The following is a 20,111-nucleotide window of genomic DNA, read 5'->3' as shown; positions in this document are numbered from 1 at the left end:
AGCCATTGCTGTCCAAAAAGAATATTGCAGCACGTTTGAAGTGTGCAAAAGAGCACCTGGATGTTCCACAGCACTACTGGCAAAATATACTGTGGACAGATGAAACCAAGATTGAGTTGTTTGGGAAGAACACACAACACTATGTGTGGAGAAAAAAAGGCACAGCACACCAACATCAAAACCTCATCCCCACTGTAAAACATGGCGGAGGGAGCATCATGGTTTGGGGCTGCTTTGCTGCCTCAGGGCCTGGACGGATTGTTGTCATTGATGGGAAAATGAATTCCAGAGTTTATCAAGACATTTTGCAGGAAAACGTACGACCATCTGTCCGCCAACTGAAGCTCCGCAGAGGATGGGTGATGCAACAGGACAATGACCCAAAGCATACAAGTAATTAAACAAAACAATGGCTGCAACAGCACAGAATACGCCTTCTGGAGGGGCCCAGTCAGAATCCTGACCTCAACCCGATTGAAATGCTGTGGCATGACCTTAAGAGAGCGATTCACACCAGACATCCCAAGAATATTGCTACACTGAAACAGTTTTGTGAAGAGGAGTGGTCCAAAATTACTCCAGATCGTTGTGCAGGTCTGATCTGCAACTACAGGAAACGTTTGGTTGAGGTTATTGCTGCCAAAGGAGGGTCAACCAGTAATTAAGTCCAAAGGTTCCCATACTTTTTCCTCCCTGCACTGTGAATGTTTACATGTTATGTGCAATTAAAACATCTAATATTTGTGTAGTATTATGTTCAGCAGACTGTGTTCTTCTATTATTGTGACTTAGATGACGTTCATTTTATGCCCAATTCATGCAAAACTCCACGTAATCCCAAGGGGTTCACATACTTTTTCTTGCAACTGTATATCAGCCCTCTATATGACTGAATCAGAGGTGTTCTGTAACTTTAGGAGTATTCTAGATTCAAGTGTACTAAGATTCTTTTTTGCTCTTTTTGTCTCATTATTACTTTTAAAATGAATAATTTTAGCTGCTCTGGAGCCCCCCTCTCTTTATTACTTTAGATCAACACTAGAATGTAGCTTTTAAACAGAAAAAAAGCCAGCAATTGTAGTGACACAGTAGTGATACAGTATTTAAGCACTTTTAGTAGATAATATTTTAAACAGGAGCGACAACAGTCAGTTTTTAATCTAAAAAATCAACACAAATGTGTATTTACTTTACAGAAAAAAAAACAAATAAATATTGTACTGATTCTATACACAGTATTAAAAAAATTACTGTATGTATGTTTTGAACAGGAAAAATGGCAGACAGATTTTATTAAAACCGTATATTATTTCAAATTAAAAAATCAGCAAAATATTATACATTTTAAGCCCATTAATTGGCCATAATTTAACAGGGAGAGGCAAGGCAGGTTTTAATCAATACATCATAATTAGAGTGCACTATTTTAGAGAAACAATAGCCACAAATATTCTTGATTGCCAGAGCAGTGGATTGGGCATGATTTAACCTGCAGCAAACTCTTTTTTGCAGCTGAGGACCAGCTATGGAAAAATTATGAGTGACACATATGTAGTGCTGGAACACCAGAATGAGCAGGAGAGGCAGCACAAAATGGTAAAGTCCAGTAGCAGTGGAAGTGATTTAGATGTGGACCTAATCGTCCAGTGCTTATCTGTTCCTGTCCTAATTTATGATGCTGGCCAGCTTCTGGAATGTGCGCACAAGAAACTCACACTGACTTGTTTGGTCTGTGAAAACTTCTCTCTAATTTATTGAAATGAAACCGTGAGTTTATATATGAAAAATGATGCGAACATCACGTGATAACAGCATAAGCATTATATTAGTCTTTGATTAGTCACTTTACACGAAAACAATCTCCGTCATGGTATAGGTGTGATCTTCTTCAGTCTTATCTTAAAAAAGAGAAAAACATTCTTTTGTCTTCCAAATCACACGATGGGAGGGGGTCTGTTCCTGTGAGCAAATATTTCTTAAGCAAGGATTTCTTAAAGTACCACAAAGCCCAGCAGGCAGAAAATATTCACACAACATATATATTCATGCTAAACATTTATAAATATGTGGAAAGAAATAGTATTAAAGTATAAAAGTAAATATGTAAAAAGATGTGTATAAAAAAGTGTATATATATATATTCAATAGGAAACGAAATAGACATTTTACCAAATCCATCACAGTCCCCCCTTAAAATGACTATTTTACTCTGTCCCTATAAAACCTAGCTCATCTGTCCTTATGTACCTTGGAACTCTTTTATGCTGTACGTTAGACAAGTGATGACTATTTCATCACCCCCCTTGCCACAGACTTTGTACATAAGGAAGTCCGATGCTATCCCTACAAAATTGTGAGATTACTATTGGCGGAGAGGGACCGTAATGGGGTGTAAGGTTTTTCTTCATCTATCATGTGGGGATCCTCTTGCTCCTGGTTCAGGAAGATAGGTGTACTGTTGTCTACAGCTTTGCTCATCAATTTCCTCACACATGGTATAACACAGCATACAACCAGGGCCAGGAGAACCAGAATTATTAGTACAGTTACCCCTATTTGGGCAAGTATCTTTTGCCACCCACTCATCCAACTGAAATATTGATCCCACGGGTCTGTGATACCTGAGTTCTTCTTCAACTCAGCTGACAGGTCTTCCAATTTCTTTATAGCCAGAGTAACCTTACCATTCGGGCCAGTATTGTCAGGAATATATGTACAACATGTTCAGGTTCCTTCTATCATTTTACAGACACCTCCTTTTTCTGCTAAAATCATGTCCAGAGCCATTCTATTCTGGAATGTCATGTAGGATGTAGGGGCTAACTGGTCAACGATTCCTTGGAGGGCATCCCTGGTGTAATTCACGAACCTCTGTTGGTTGTAATATATGTAATTTATCCAATCTACATTTTTATTAACAGTTATCATGGGAATCAGGGATTCGAAGCCTGCTTTTACTTGGTCTCTTGCTTTAAATTCATTAGGCACCCCCCTTGGGACTCCAATGGCATCTATATACACATGTGGGTCAAAACTGCCAGAAGGAGCTTTTCGCTTCCTCCTACGGCCAGGCATTGGGTCAGGGGTATTTTCTGCTAGGATGTGGAGAGGCATAATGGCCTTTGCAAGAGCACACTCACCAGTCCAAATCCCTTCCAATCTGGTTCTAATCTTTTGGTCCCCACAGATCCAGTATATGTCACCGAGAGACTGGGTCTGATTCTGTATTAACTTCCCTGAGACACTGCTGTAGGTAGAGCAGTATCCTTCTGTAAAATTACCCAGAAACCTCCCTTTGCCTTTGTAATTCGAGTAACAGGTGTAATTCCCTGGATAGATAGTGATGCCCTCTCCAGGCTTTGGGATTTTGGTAACTATGGGATATTCCTCTTTCCACATTTCACACGCAGAATGATTGGTGGATGTATTAGTGAACAGGCTGAGGAAACATTCCTCACTGTCTTGTGGGATCTGGAGAGGGACTGTCCCTAAAATGTGGCCTGGCACTACCACAGACATAGCAGTTACTTCTGTTAAGTTGTTTGGCACTGAATCTCATCCACTCAAGCCACAGGTTAGTGTCAGAGAACCCGGTTTCAGCCGCCATTGTCTCTTCAAAAGTAGGGTTTGCTATTGCTATCATGCCTTTTATAGCAGAGATGACAGGTTTAAGGGGATTTGTTATTGGTTTTGATGAGTTATACATGTCTTTTAGGTAAAACTTTGCTAGAGGTGTACCTTTCTGTGGGTGCCTGCCTAACCAGTAAAGTCCTGCATCACCAGGGCTAGGATTCTCAATGTTTAGGACGAGTCTTTCTCCGCTATCACTGCACCCTGACTTCCAGATGGACATATGTTTAATGAGAGGCTTCCCCACCTTATCTTTCTTTTTTAAGGCACTCTGTGGTTGATACCCCCAACCTGCTCCAATACTCCATCCCACTGATCCCCAATGGGCACAGTTCGGTCCCCAATAATCATCCGGTATACATATGTATATCTGATCCGAGTTGACCACCAGACAGGCCCGCTGTGCCCATCCCGGTCTACGACTATTGCAATATATGGGTATCATACTACAAAAATCAAAGGTGAACACAGCCACATATGTGTTGGATGAATTGTACCAGAATATGAAGGTGTCATTCATCCTAGTGATGACTACCTGTTGAGCACCTGTTTTGGTGATAGCCACCTGCTGAGCTTCTATCAAACTTATTAGAAAAAGGATATACAACACAATCATCATGGTGTAGATGACACCTTTTCCTCAGGGGTTGGGACTTTCTTGCAGTGGGAGGCGTGTATCCAAGTGTTCTTCCCGGCCACCTTGACAGAAGTGGCTGTAGTCAGCAGAACTTGGAATTGACCATCATATCTTGGCTCAAGGGAATGTTTCCTCACAAATTTCTTTACTAATACCAAATCTCCGGGTAATAGGCTGTGAGTTCCTGTATCTGACTCAGGATCTGGAATGGAAGAAAACACTTGGGCATGGATACGGGTTAATTCACGTGATAATACAGTCACATAATTAGTTAACACATCAGATTGTAATTGCAACTGTTGTGGAAAATAACAACCAAGTCTGGGGACTGAGCCAAACAAAATCTCATAAGGGGATAGGGAGTGTTCTCCCCTTGGTGTGTATCTGACACTAAATAGGGCAATAGGCAGACTGTCTGGCCAACTCATGCCAGTCTCTTGGGCCATTTTTAGCATTCTGGCTTTCAGAGTGCCATTCATTCTTTCTACTTTTCCACTACTTTGGGGGTGATAGGGGGTATGGAACGCCAGAGTGACTCCTAATGCTGCCCATATTTCTTTGGTTACTGAAGCTGTGAAAGCGGGGCCCTGGTCACTCTCTATCACCTCTGGAAGTCCATATCTACATACAACCTCAGTGAGGAGTTTCTTCGCAGTTGTTTTTAGCAGTCATGTTGGTTACAGCAAAGGCCTCTGGCCAGCTGGAAAACATGTCCACCACCACTAGGGCGTACTCAAACCGCCCACTCTTTGGCATCTGGGTATGGTCGATTTGTATCCTTTGAAAAGGGTATAGGGGTTTGGCCAAGTGTTTCTGTGGTGTCTTCTCTGTGCGTCCCGGATTACATTTTGCACAGATGGCACATGTTTTGCAAAAATTATTTGTCAATGTGGTAATTCCAGGCGCTATATAGTACTTGTTGATGAGAGAGTTCATGAGGCTCTTTGACAGATGGGCTGCTCCGTGTGCCCACTGGACTACAGCTGGAAACATATTCTTGGGTAAACAAAACCTCTTGTTGCACTCAAACAGACCGTCTTTGAGAATAGCTCCTCTCCGTCTCCAGCTCTCTTTTTCTTCTGGACTTGCTGCTTCTTGGAGTTCCTTGAGGTAGTTTCTGTCCACAGGTATGGTCTGTAAGGTGAATATTGGTTCCCACTCTCCGGTCACCTCTCCTTCCATTTCTGGTGGTCCCATGGCCGCTCGTTTTGCCGCCAAATCTGCCAGATTATTGCCTTTGGCTTCTGAGGAGTTTATTTTCCCATGAGCTTTTACCTTCAGAATAGCCACTTGAATGGGTATAAGGAGTGCTTCCAGCAGTCGTCCAATGGCCGCTCCATGTCTTATGGACGTACCTGCCGCAGTCATAAATCCTCTTGCCTTCCATATGGGTCCAAAGTCATGGGCCACCCCAAAGGCATATCTGGAGTCTGTGTAGATATTGGCCCTTTTTCCTTCCATCATCTGGCATGCTGTTGTGAGTGCTTGAAGTTCAGCTCCCTGTGCAGATATTGCTGGCGATAGGGCTCTTGCCTGTAGGACTGTGTCTGCAGTAGTGACCGCAAATCCTGTATGATATTTGCCTCCATCGTCTGCATATCTGGAACCATCAACAAACAAGGTGAAGTCTGGGTCCTGCAGAGGTGTTTCACTCACTGTGGGAAGATGGAAGGTTTCCATTTTCATCACTTCAAGACAATTATGAGGCTCAGTGGCTCCATTATCCTCTCCACTTTCTTCATTACCTTCATTACCCCCCTCAGCAATTGGGAGGAGAGTGGCCGGATTCAGGGTTTGGCAACGTAGGAGAGTGACGTTATCAGGAAGTTGGAGGGAACATTGTAGTCTAAGATGCCTCGCTGTGGACAAATGTTTAGGTTGGACTTGGTTTAAAATGGCATCAATGTCATGCGGCGCCAGAAGAACAAGTTCATGTCCCAGTACGATATCAGAGGTCTTATCCAGCAGAGCTTGAGCAGCGAAAACTGCACGCAGACACGACGGTGCTCCTCTAGCCACTGGGTCCAAACGGCATGAGTAGTAGCCTACGGGTCGTAGGCGGTCGCCATGGGACTGGGCCAATACTCCTGTGCCATGGCCTTGGCGTTCAGACACAAACAGTTTGAAAGGTTTTCTCGTAGTCTGGTAGACCTAGGGCTGGGGCTGAAGAAAGTAAGCGTTTTAGAGCCAAAAAAATTGGAGTCGGCCTCTTCGGACAGATGGAAGGGCTCAGACTTGAGAGCATCGTAGAGTGGTTGCATAAACCAAGAAGCATCAGGAATCCATGACCTACAGTAGGATATGAGGCCAAGAAAGGCATGGAGTGGCTTCTGGCCTAGCGGCAGTGGCAGATTTTGGATGGCCTTAACTCTTTCCTCCGTAAGATGCCTTGTTCCATGTGAGAGGCAGTGGCCCAAGAATACGACTGTTGTAGAGCACCATTGCAACTTCGGTTTAGAAGCCTTACAGCCTTGGTGTGCCAAATAACATAGTAAACTCTCCGAGGCTTCTTTAGCCGTGGGCAGGTCATCAGCACAGAGGAGAAGGTCATCCACATATTGAAGAAGGACCACTGCCGAATGTTCCTTTTGCCACGTGTCCAGTATGGTGGTCATGACCTTGGCAAACTGGCTCGGAGAATTTTGCGCCCCTTGTGGCATAACTGCCCAGGTGTATTGCTTCCCCTCATGGGTAAAAGTGAAGAGGTATCTGCAGGAAGGATGCAAGGGAACGCTGAAGAATGCATTTGCCAGGTCCACCACGGTGAAATACTTTGCTGTTGGCGGTACCCCTGTGAGTAAAGTGTGGGGATTTGGAACAATAGGTGTCTCCAAGATGGTGGCTTCATTCACTGTTCGGAGGTCCTGTACCATCCTGTACTTCTCTGGTTCCCCCTTAGGCGTCTTCTTTTTCACCGGAAACAAAGGTGTGTTGCATGGAGAGGTACAAGGTATGAGTGCACCATTTGCCACAAGGGACTTGACCTGCTTTGAAATGGCCTCGGATTGTGCTGGTTTCAGTGGGTACTGTGGTTTCCTGGGTAGGGGGGCTCCTGGCTTCAATTCCACCATAATTGGGGGTACCCTTAAATATCCAATATCTTCGGGTCCTGTGGACCATAGGCAACTTGGGATTCTGCTCAGCACATCCTCTGGGATGGTGGTGGTAGAGATCTCTTGAAGTGCCATCAGAAGGGGAATGGAGCACAGTGCAGGCATGTCCTCTACTTCTAGTGGTGATGAGATAACCACCTTGCCATCAGGAGTGAATGTGATAGAGGCCTGGAGCCTAGATAGCACATCAGCTCCCAGGAGATTCAGGGGACATGTTGAAGACACGACAAACCGGGCCAGTAAGTCTGGGAATAGACCAACCTGTAAAGGTCGGGTAAGAGGATTAGACCGTGGGGTTCCATCTACCCCCACGCAGGATATATCTATATCAGAAAGGTATGAGTGGTCTGGGAGGTCTTCTGATCTGATCACGCTCCTGGCTGCACCTGTGTCAATTAGGAATGTCGTTGGGTGCCCTTCAATAGGTAAGGTCACTTTTGCTAACGGGCTCCCTGAACCAGCTGAAGACACTGCCAAGATAGGGGATGACACAGGCTTGCCCACTTCCTAGCGCAGAAGATCCAGGTGATTCGCACTGGGCCCAGGAGCTTGATGTTGCTGTTGTGACTGTTGCTGGTTGTATGCGTCCTGGTTCCACTGTGGCCGTCGACGTCTGGGAGGGGCTCTACAGTTCCTCTTGTAGTGCCCTGGGCGGCCACAATTGAAACAAATTGGCTTATTTTCTTCTGAGGCCGTTGGCCAGGTTTGTGTCCAGGGATCTGCTACCATAATAGGGGTAGACTTCTTGGTAGCTTGTGATGATTCAAGGCCTTTTGCCACCAACAGCAGAGTGTCTAGGGGCACCACATGATACTCAGGCCTAGCCATGATAAGACCCTTCCGTATTGATTCCCTCAGCCCCGCAACAAAGGCTGATGACAGCATCTGATTATGGGCTTTGTTGTATGCGCTGAATCCCAGGTCTGAGAAGACCTGGGACAATCTGGTATAGAATTTTTCTACTGACTCCGCCTTATCTTGGGTAATATCTTGAAGGGTGGTGGCTTGATCGGCCAGTCTCTCTTTGGCCCAGTCATGCAATTGCGTACAAAATTCCAGTCCAGAGGAGAAGGCTTTGTCATCGACAAGCCAGGTGTTGTTAAGACTTCGTGCCATTATTGGCCAGTATGAGTCTCCTGCCTTTATCTCACATAGGCTGACTAGGTCTCTCCAGGCTGCCGAGTATGTCTTCTGGATCTGAGCTATCCTGCGATAAAAGGGCATGGGCTGCTTTTCGGGGTCTGGCAATGTGGTCACCAGGGAAGAGGTCTGGGACGGAGTAAAGATGACATACAGGACCGGTGCATCTGCCGGGGTGTGGAGTCTTCCTGCCTGAGGAGTCCTTCCTGTCACCTGTGGCCTAAGAGGGGCATCTGGAGAGGCATATGCGGATAGCGTAGGAAGTTCCGGACCTGCGGCCTCCTCATCCAAAGAAGATATGTCTGACCAGGTTGACCCTAAGTGCAAATGTTTACTTCCTTTTGGTCTATTGGAGACAAAACTGTCTCTTGCGGGACCAGCGGTCGTGTCAGGTTCAAGCACTGGCATAGTGGGGACACGCGGCACATCTGGCGGTACGTAGAATGTACCATTGGCTTGTAAAACCGGACACACTGGGTAGAGGCGGCTCACTTGAGGCATAGGCCCTCTGGAAATCTGATTTGGTGTACCAAAATGGCCACCTCCAGGAAGTGTACTGGGCTGGGCAGGAAATGACAGTGCAGGTGCAGCAAGATGGCTGCCATCAGGAAGTGCACTGGGCTGGGCAGGAAATGACAGTGTAGGTGTAGGAAGATGGCTTCCATCAGGAAGTGCACTGGGCTGGGCAGGAAGGACAGAGGAGAGGGTGGTAGATGAAGGGTGGAGCCCAGTGTCTGCAGACCAAATATAGGGCGATGGGTGTTCCTTCACAATGTCAACACATTGGTGGTATACATAAACAGTTTTCCCTCCCTGTTGCAATACCTCTTCTGTCCACTGCTCTTTGTGTATAGCTTTGGCTACATTGTACCAAGCTTCCGCTGTCTTCAATAAATTATTATCAACTAATACACCTTTCTTTTCTTTTATCAATTTCCGCCATTCTTCCGGCTGTAAACGACCCCCCTTATCTGTGATTCCACATACTTTCACTAACTTAACTAATCCCTTCACATACTGCTCCCCCTCCCTTTGTGCAACCAGGTCACATGCTAACATTCCTTTCTCCGATTTTATCAGCGTCTGACCCATCTCCTCCTGTCTCTGGTCTTCCTAAAAGAAACCCAAGACTCTTCACGCGCTGCTGCTCACTCTGTTCACAATCTTCCAGCTGTTCTAATTGGCAGGGGCACCTTTCTATACTGTGCCCCCCCTCTCTCGCCTCTGCTTCTATCTGCTAAATTGATTTCCCAATACCCCCCCTTACAGGGTAATGCACATTAAGGCGGAAAACTAACACTTCAGGCAAATCAGAAAACAGAGGATGACGTCCTAACAATTCCTGACTATATCCTTTCTCTTTAACCCTTAACAAACCCCAACCGTCTTCATGAATGGCAAACATTAAACCAGACACACATTTAGGACATGACATATCAGTCTATCTTGGTGGGCTATGAGTACAGATCACTGAGTAAATCTTCGTAACCCACACAAACAGTTACGGCACCCGCTGTCACACTACAGTGACGCGTAACCCGACACCTCCTCTCTTGTGGTCAACACACAAGGTTACCACACACCCAAGAGAAATTATGTGTCAAAACCCTCATTAGGTCCACTCCTCTTCCACCTCAAGACTGATACATAAAAACACACAACAGAGACCCAGGTAACAGATAAGCACATGCAGGTATATTTAAATAAACTCCGGGCAAGCAAGGTTACCTGCTTTTAGTGACCTTTAGCAGCCGTACTAGGCACAGGTATGAATCAACAACAAAGACAGGATAAGCAATGGTAAGATAGCAAAATATATCTTACCATGCTCCAGAGGCGATCAATCTCCGTCCTGTCCAGTTTGACTGACACTTAATGCCTTTTGAGGTCGGCTGGCTGCAAGTTCATTACCCAGAATTCCCGGGTTTCGGCACCAGTTGATTTAGATGTGGACCTAATCGTCCAGTGCTTATCTGTTCCTGTCCTAATTTATGATGCTGGCCAGCTTCTGGAATGTGCGCACAAGAAACTCACACTGACACGTTTGGTCTGTGAAAACTTCTCTCTAATTTATTGAAATGAAACCGTGAGTTTATATATGAAAAATGATGCGAACATCACGTGATAACAGCATAAGCATTATATTAGTCTTTGATTGGTCACTTTACACGAAAACAATCTCCATCATGGTATAGGTGTGATCTTCTTCAGTCTTATCTTAAAAATGAGAAAAACATTCTTTTGTCTTCCAAATCACACGATGGGAGGGGGTCTGTTCCTGTGAGCAAATATTTCTTAAGCAAGGATTTCTTAAAGTACCACAAAGCCCAGCAGGCAGAAAATATTCACACAACATATATATTCATGCTAAACATTTATACATATGTGGAAAGAAATAGTATTAAAGTATAAAAGTAAATATGTAAAAAGATGTGTATAAAACAGTGTATATATATATATATTCAATAGGAAACTAAATAGACATTTTACCAAATCCATCACAGAAGAAGTTGGTAATCGTAGCAGGACATGGTAATGGTAGCAGGATAGCAGTGGTGGACAAGATGGTTATGTCATGCCAGCATACTGTAAAGAAGCTGGCAAAGGTAGCAGGCCAGCAATGGTGAAATATGCTGGCCATGTGGCAGGCTAATAGCATTTGCATGGGTTGGTAGTGCTTTAAAGAAACAGAAGTGGCTGCACACTCTCCTGATCTGCTGCAGAACATCATGAAGCCAGGGTACCCAACTAGAAATGGCTGTACCACCAGGTTAAGGAATTGTTCCTGGCAAAGTATGTTTAGCACTTCCCTGCCAAAGGGGATACAGCAGGTTAATGGACTATACCATTTTGTCACACACAACTTTGCATACCTCAATATGATGGTGGTGTGGGGGTCAACCACCTTTCAGCTTGTCCCTAAACATCTGACAGAATCTTTGGCCAAGCGTAGCTCCTGTTTTTTAGGCATATCAGCTAGAAAATAGCGTAGCAGAATTTTGCTTGGGCCTTTACATAGGCTCCTGGTCACTGGGGGGTGGGGAATAGTGATTCTGATTAACCGAGTGAGGTCATTAAGGAGCAAGCAGTAGAGATGCTAAAAATGATATAGTGAGTCTGCACTTGAGTGAGTGCCAGCATCAGAATTGTGATACCCAATTCATGTAAAATTCTTAAACAAAAAAGTGCAGCACTAAAATACTCACAAAATACTTGGGGGCTAAGAATGTGCATGCATCATACATACTAGGGGGAGTACAACTGGGGAAATTAATGGTGGAGAAAGATCTTGGGGTTCTAGTAGATCACAAGCTTGGTAATGGCATGCAATGTCAAGCTGAAGTTTCTAAAGCGAGCAAAATCCTCTCTTGTATTAAAAGAGGTATAGACTCCATAGAGAGAGATATCATTTTACCCCTGTACAAATCATTAGTAACACCTCATCTGGAATATGCAGTTCAGTTTTGGATACCAATTCACAAAAAGAACATTGGGGAACTGAAGAATACTTTCTTCAGTTCCCCAATGTTCTTTTTGAAGGGTAACCAAACTGATATGAGGCATGGAGGAGATCAGCTATGAGGAAAGATTAGAGGAACTGAATTTATTCTCTCTTGAGAAGAGGAGATTAAGGGGGGATATGATCAACATGTATAAATACATCATATAGTTAACTCAGTGTAGAGTTATTCACATTGAGGTCATCCCAGAGGAGAAGTGGCACTCTTTACGTCTGGTGGAAAAGAAATGATATTTCCAAATACGGAAAGGGTTCTTCACAGTAAGAGCTGTGAAAATGTGGAATAGACTCCCTCAAGAGTTGGTTCTGGCCAGCTCAGTGGATTGCTTTAAAAAAGGCCTGGATTATTTTTTGGATACACATAATATAACTGGTTACTAACATTTATAGGTAAAGTTGATCCAGGGTTTATCCAATTGCCTCTCAGGGGATCAGGAAGGAATTTGTTCCCCTGCAGGAGCAAATTGGATCATGCTTTGCTGGGTTTTTTGCCTTCCTCTGGATCAACTGTGGGTGTAGGATCATAATTTTTTTTTTTTTATGGTTGAACTGGACGGACTTTTGTCTTTTTTCAGCCAGACTAACTATGTAAGGCAAAAGAATAATACACATAGTGTAGCATGTATTATACCACCATTTAATAAAACCGAGAAGTGCACATTCATATGTGAAAGAACAATTGTGAACCAAACATGCATACACTGCAAAAGGTGACACTGCAATCAGGGTCATATTTACCGCAAGGCAAACAAGGTGTTTGCCTTGGATGGCATTTTTCAGAGGAGCAGTGCAGTGGCACACAGGAATCATTTTGGTTGCAGGCTTGCTTGCAACAGTCTCCGCTACATGGGATCCCATCTGCGATAGGAGGGTGGCCGCTGGATGTGCAAGAAACACACAGGCTGGAGACAGTAGACAGGAGGAACCGAGCAGCCGGACTAGGAAGGAGCCTCCGCTGATTGACAAGTGCTGCCTGGGAGCAGCCGGAGCTCAGCTCTACCCATTGTTTGTGCGGGGATCTGGGGAGAGCAGATCAGAGGGTGCTGGCTGTGGATGGAAGAGGGAGACCAGCCCTGGGGGTGGGGAGATGCTGGCTGGGGATGGGTAGGGGGGGGGGGGGGCAGATGCAGGATTTTCATGTTGCCTAGGGCAACACAAAACTTAAATTCAACACTGACTGCAATAAGTGCACAGAAACCAACACACTAAATGTGGATATTCTGTGCCCAAAAAGCCTCCAAATGTCAGATGTACACTGCTAATAAACAGCCAAAACTCCTTACCAGAATTCAAAATGACCATCAGATTGTAAATGGTCAAAACACTAATGAAATCAGTAAATTATTTCTGCCCACAGGATAAAGCATTCCACTGAGTATTAAGCTCCATAGCGTACCTGTAAGGATGTTATTCCACTGCACAGTTTGGTGTCATCTGCAGAGACTGAAATGGTACTGTTAATCCGAGACCCTATAATGTTTATAAATATATTAAAAAGTAAGGGTCCTAACACTGAACCTTGGGGTACACCACTGACAACCCTAGACCATTCAGAATATGAATCATTAACCACTACTCTCTGAACATTATCTTTTAGCCAGTTTTCTATCCATTTACATACAGATTTTTCTAAGCCCATAGGCTTTACCTTACACATTAGCCGTGTGTGGGGAACTGTGTCAAACGCTTTTGCAAAATCCAAGTATACCACGTCCACCGCCACCCCTCTGTCCAAGGTTTTGCTCACCCCCTCATAAAAAGAAATCATATTTGTTTCACAACTTCTGTCTTTCATTAATCCATGTTGTCTGTTGCTTAAAATATATTTTTCCAGCAAGAATTCATCTATTTGGTCTTTTATTAAACTCTCCAGTATCTTCCCAACTATAGAAGTTAAACTAACAGATCTATAATTACTTTGGTAAAGATTTTGACACTTTTTTTTAATATTGGCACCACATTGGCCTTACGCCAATCCTGTGGTACTATGCCAGTCATTAAAGAGTCCCTAAAAATTAGAAACAATAGCTTTGAAATGACAGAGCTCAATTCTTTAAGGACCCGCGGGTGTATGCCATCCTGTCCAGGTGCTTTATTCACCTTTTTTCTGTCTAAATATTTTTGGATCATATCAATTGTGAGCCAATGTGGATCATCTGGAGCTATGTCAATACCATGCCCATTAAGGACAAGAGGTTCCCCATGCTCCTTTGTATACACAGAGCTGAGGAAGGTATTTAATAAATTTGCCTTCTCTTTGTCCCCAGTCACCCACTCTAGATTATTTTGTAAAAGGCCTACATGCTCAGACCGGACATTTTAACTAATAATATATTTGAACAATATTTTGGGGTTGGTCCTGCTATCTTTTTGCAATCTGTTGATCATTGTCAATTTTTGTGGCCTTTATTTCCTTTTTGCATATTGTGTTATATTCTTTGTAATGTTTAAATGGTGATAGCGTTCCTTCATTTTTATATTTAATAAAAGCTCTTTTCTTATTACCTATAACTTTTTTAACTTTTGCCGTAAGCCACATAGGTTTGTTTTTTAGCCTTTTAAACTTGTTGCCCATGGGAATATATTTTTCAGTGTGTTCACATACAGTCTTTTTGAAGAACTCTCATTTATGTGTTGTGTTCATTGATGCCAATAATTCCTCCCAGTCTAAGACTTGGAGAGCAGCTCTCAGTCTTGGAAAATTAGCTCTCTTAAAATTGAGCACTTTTATTTTTCCTGTATGTGCTTGCTGTTTACAGCTAACAATAAATGAAATCATGTTATGGTCACTGCTACCCAGATGTTCTTTTATATGGACATTTGTAATAAACTCTGCATGGTTTGAGATTACCAGGTCCAGCAGAGCATCATTCCTAGTAGGGGCCTCTATGAACTGTACCATAAAAGTGTCCTGTAGTAGGTTTAAAAATGTTTGCCTTTTAACTGTTCCTGCAGTACCATTAGTCTAGTAAATTTTTGGGTAGTTAAAATCCCCCAGTATTATCACTGTCCCAGCCCTTGCAGCCCTTTCGATCTGTGCAGTGAGCTGAGTCTCCACCTCCTCGTTAACACTGGGAGGCCTATAACAAACTCCAATGTTTAACTTTGTAGCATGTACCCCCATGTGCAGTTCCCCCCATAATGCTTCAGCCTCATCACACTCTCCATCAACTAGGTCCTGTCACGATCGTGGCATCAGACCCCAGACCTTCTCACCAAACTCGTGACCGAAGGACTGGCCGATCTAAAACCGCTATGTGATGTGCATAACAATGCCACGCCCAGCTGCACCCTGCACAACTTTTTTCCAGCTAATTGGACACAATCTATGTACCGGCAGCCTGGGAGCGATTGTTACTGGGTCAGGTTAATTACGCAATTAACTCCTTCACACTCCCACCACCTCCTTTTTGATCAGAGAAAGGGGAAACTCGCAATATCGCTAGAACACTATAATAATTTAAATAATCGCCCGCATAACCCGGTCATTGACACAGGCCGGTTATACAGAGAGTTAAACAAACAGTAGCGTCTCTTTAAAGGCAGGGATTCGTAAATTGCAATTAAGAGTTATAGAAACAGTTCAACACTTTCAGAAGAAAGATTTATTACTAAAAGGGTCAAACAGGTGCAGTAAACATGGTACAGAGCCAACATCCTCACTTGTCTAACTGCTCACACAAGAACTAACCGTTTCTTTTCTACCCAAAAATCAATTGGTATCTTCTTACAACAGCAAGCTTATTGCCTTATTTGGGAAAAGCATGCCATAGACAGCTACTTATAGCAAGGTACACTGAACGCACTCCTGAGGGAGGGGGGAAATTGGAGGAGGGAGCCTGATTTGGAGTTTGAGAAAAATACCAAAAGGCAGAGGTTTAGGAGCAAAATGAAGGACCGTGCCTCTCTCTGTGTGCATGATTGTGACAGGTCCTCTTTCACACTCGCTCTGAGATCACTTCTAACAGAGACAGACATCACCACCTTTCCTATTTATCCTGTCTCTCCAAAAGAGAACATAGCCAGGAATATTAATGGCCCAGTCATGTGAAGAATGAAGCCAAGATTCAGCAATACCAATTAAATCATAGTTCTCTTCATGCACCAAAGCTTCCAACTCACCTATTTTGCTTGGCAGACTTCTGGCATTGGTGAACAAACACTTTAATTCATTGACACCTTGTTCACATGTATTTTGTATATTTTTTATTTTCATACAAATGGTACCAATTCCACTGGTTGTTTGTAACATGGGAACCTTCTTATCTGCCATAGCCTTCCCCCCATCTTTCCCCATTCCACCCACCAATAAGTGCTGACCCCTGTCTAAACTGTCTACCCCGTTCTAATCTAATTCTCCCTCCCCCCTCCATCCTAGTTTAAATACTCTTCCAGCCTTTCCATAAACCTCTCCCCCAGCACAGCAGACCCCCTTCCATTTAGGTGCAAACCATCTCTAGCATATAGGCTGCACCCCAATGAAAAGTCAGCCCAGTGCTCTAGAAACCCAAATGGACAAAACTAATTAGGTAGATTATACTAATTAGTTTTGTCCATGGGGTAACTCCATTTCCTTAACAGAGATTATATATTCAAGCTGATAGGCTTATGATCAAACTACAGTGCCTCTTTGTATGCCGTCACTTCATCTAAAACGGTATGGTATTTGATTTGGTCTGGTATTATTAACCATATGGATGTAAGGTAAATAATTGCAATGGTATCCAGTTATATTGTTGTGCGCAGTACATTCCACTCCAATAGGCATTAATTACAGCTGAACATACATTTTTCCCCTGCGAGCAGGGGGAGGCAGGAAGTGGTTAAAGGGGCTATATAAAATAAAGTTTATTATTATTGCTATTTTCCTCACAATCAGATAAATTATTTCCTGCATATTCTCCAAGCAGCAATTTAGTGACAGTGCGCTGAAATAATTCAGCCAACTCTTATATGCCAATGTGCGTGGCAAAGGGAGGATTTGTTGTAAGAAGAGAGCACATTTGTATCTGCTGATGAAAATGCACTGCTCTGTGCCTCATGAGAGAAAGATGAGGAAAGCTTGGTTATCCATTTCACAACCTCTTCCATGTGCTCTGGCTGTATAATATGCCTACTGCCGAAAAGAAGAGGCTGACATGCTCTGCCTCTCAAATGTGTGGCCTGACCACTGCTTTGTCCTACTCAGGCAGAACCTGTTCGCCTCATATAAGCTACGCGTGAAGAACCTTTGTCTCTCTCTTTAGGTCTCCCAGGCATGATTAATACAGGGGAGTGCCTACCTATGGCAATAGGAGAATTAGGGATGTGGTGCTCAGGTGCACTTACCAATGTGATTTGGTACACTAAACTGTACTGCTTTAGCTACTGTATTACTAATGCACATCCACCCCCCAAAAAAAAAAAAATATTAAAGACTCTAAAGTTTTTTTTTAACCTACCAGAAGATTAAATGTATAAAAATGTCTAGGCAAATAAAACATGCTAAAAATATCAACAAAAAACTTCAATGGGGGATAGCAGCTAAAACAGCAACATACTTTGTTGATGACACACACAAAAAAGGTATTCCTAAAAACTGTTGTAAAGGGTGGTGAGAAATAAAATGTAACAACAGTGCAATTATCAGTAATGTAGCACAATGCAGCACAGTGAATATTGGGGAGGGGGTACACCAGGGGCGGACTGACCATTGGGGAACTCGGACACCGACCGAGGGCCCTGAGTCAGTAGAGGGCCCCATGAGATGTCCCTGGTACCTTTCATAGGCTTTTTTGGGTGTGATTTTAGTGTGGGCGAGGACACAGGGGCCCCATGATCCCCTATTGCCCGGGGGCCCCATGAGTTGTCAGTCCGCCCCTGGGGTACACTATACACTATGTAACCCACCACGCTGCAGTTCTCTGTATTGTAGCATAATACAACACTGTATATAGAACTGGCTTAGTGTATAGCAGCAACTATGTCTCTCTGAAAACACTCAGCTGTTCCTGTAAACAAATATCCACGTATGCTAACAAAATGCTGCTGGAAACCTTGACTTTTATAGGGATGGGGCTGGCACATTAGAAAACCCACCATGACTAGCCCTTCTAAGTCAAGGTAATTTGTTGTTAAAGCTCCAAACTATTACATTAGTTTCATTTTCCAAACAGTGAATGACTTGAGGTCTGGTCAAAGTCAATTTCTACGTGAACCTAAAGTTCATCTCTAGCCATCATACCTGACCCCCTAAGCAGGCGCGACTGACCATTTGGAAACTCGGGCACTGCCCGAGGGCCCGGGGTCAGTAGGGGGCCCCATGAGATGCCCCGGGTACCTTTTTCATAGGCTTTTTTGAGTTTGGGCAAGGACACAGGGGCCCCATGGTCCCCTATTGACCGGGGGCCCCATTAGTTGTCAGTCCGCCCTGCCCCTAAGTATAAAGTTATTGTATGTTATACACTGAACCCATGTAACGCTTTGTACAGTGCAGTCCATCAATGTCAAATAAAGTAGATGCTCTACAAATCTCTCTGTATGTGTTAACACTGATTATTCCAAGGTTAATCTGTTCATATATATATATATATATATATATTTAATTTTCTACCCTCAGAGAAAAAGAAGAAGACAAGGAAATTGCAGACTTCCTTCGCATCAAATTAAAGCCCCTTGATAAAGTCACAAGGCCAGCTGCCAGTAAGTTTTAACGCTTTTTTATGCTACATACATCAATTTGACTCAGCAGACATTGTGATAAGCCGTAATTAGAAGTGACGTTGGGACGTATTGACATCAAAGCGTGATGGGTGGTAACATGTTTCGGAGCCCACAATTGCTCCTTTGTAAAACCATGAGAGGGAAAGGACAGCTATTTATTAGGCACTGAAGGAAGAAGGGGAGAGGAAATGTAGCACACATGGAATACTATTGATAGTTAAGTATGGGTGAACATGACTTAAATTCAGGTGGAACTGACTGACTGAATAAATGAATACTATGTGCATGATCTCAAAAACAAAACAAACATAAAGGGGAACTCTAGCGCAAAAAAAGTAAAGTGAAAAATAGATCACACAAATAACATTGCAAAGAAAGTTTGACTCAATGTAAACAGAACTAGAATAAATAGACACTATATAAGCAATAAAATAAATAAATAAACCTAAAGGGGAATGCATTCCAGGAAGAGTTTGCAATTTGCTCTCTGTAAATGGATAGATTAAGGAGGGAAATAAATGACAATATATATAATAGTATAAATATTATACAAGGCTATATATACTATAGCTTAAATATAATTGTCAAAACAATGGAACTAAATGATAGTACTGGTTTCTATCTCTTCATTGAGCCCTGCTGGTGTTAGGGTAATCAATGAAAAGATCCAATATGTATCCTGTTCACATAATTATTTTATACCTTTTGGCTTTGGGGAAAGTATTAGAGCTCTGCTCTATGATCCAGACCTGTAGTCCCAATGTAGATTTTGCATGCACTTGTAGAAAGTGCCTGGTTACACAGTATTTGTTATTTTTATCATTATCTCTTTGTTCGATGGCTCTCCCGTGTTCTCCATATCTTATCCTCAAGGCCCTGATGGTCCTACTAATATAAAGTAGACCACAAGGGCACCTGAGGGCGTAAATAACAAAATCCATAGAACACAAAGAAATGGGAAAAGGAATGATTTTTACTATTGGCCTCAAAGCCATTAGGGACAGAGGCACATGTTAGCCATTTTTTCTTGTTGCATCCATACATTCCAGATAAGTTGGAGAAGAAGCTGGTTACTGTGGGGCTGGTGGGCACTGGATTTTGCAACTTGCTTGGAGCTACCTGGCTTTTTATATTAGGAGCCTTATGGTAAGAGAATTTAGGCTGGGAAGGTAATATGTGTTTCAAAATAGGGCCCTGTATCAAGATTCCCCAATTCTTCTTGAAAATATTTTCCATCCATTTATATTTGGGATGGAATTGTATTATGAATCTGGTGGGATTTTCTTCATTTGAGGGATTGTGAGTTCTCTCGGGAGTAAAATTTTACCTTGATATAAATAGTCTGCATCTAATGTGCAATTTCTACCGA

The 20,111-nt window shown here is 43.1% G+C and overlaps 1 protein-coding gene and 1 pseudogene across 2 annotated transcripts in view; one reads left to right on the top strand and one right to left on the bottom strand.

The window, feature by feature from the left end:
• BMERB1 (bMERB domain containing 1) overlaps positions 1-20,111 on the top strand; it is a 455,721-nt gene that overhangs the window by 357,876 nt on the left and 77,734 nt on the right. Inside the window, exon 5 of one of the 2 annotated variants that reach the window (XM_089679099.1) lies at positions 18,639-18,721. The exons of the other annotated variant lie outside the window; for it this stretch is intronic. Coding sequence (XP_089535225.1) covers positions 18,639-18,721 — 83 coding nt within the window. The remainder of the gene's footprint in view (positions 1-18,638; positions 18,722-20,111) is intronic. 2 annotated transcript variants of the gene reach the window in all.
• Positions 1,755-3,853, bottom strand: LOC149460935 (endogenous retrovirus group 3 member 1 Env polyprotein-like; annotated as a pseudogene).

Source organism: Staurois parvus, unplaced genomic scaffold (genome assembly GCF_062004578.1).
Source record: "Staurois parvus isolate SC_StPar_1 unplaced genomic scaffold, SC_StPar_1.0 ptg000217l, whole genome shotgun sequence".
In the NCBI taxonomy this organism is placed as follows: Eukaryota; Metazoa; Chordata; class Amphibia; order Anura; family Ranidae; genus Staurois; species Staurois parvus.
This window is presented reverse-complemented; position numbering and strand designations above follow the sequence as displayed.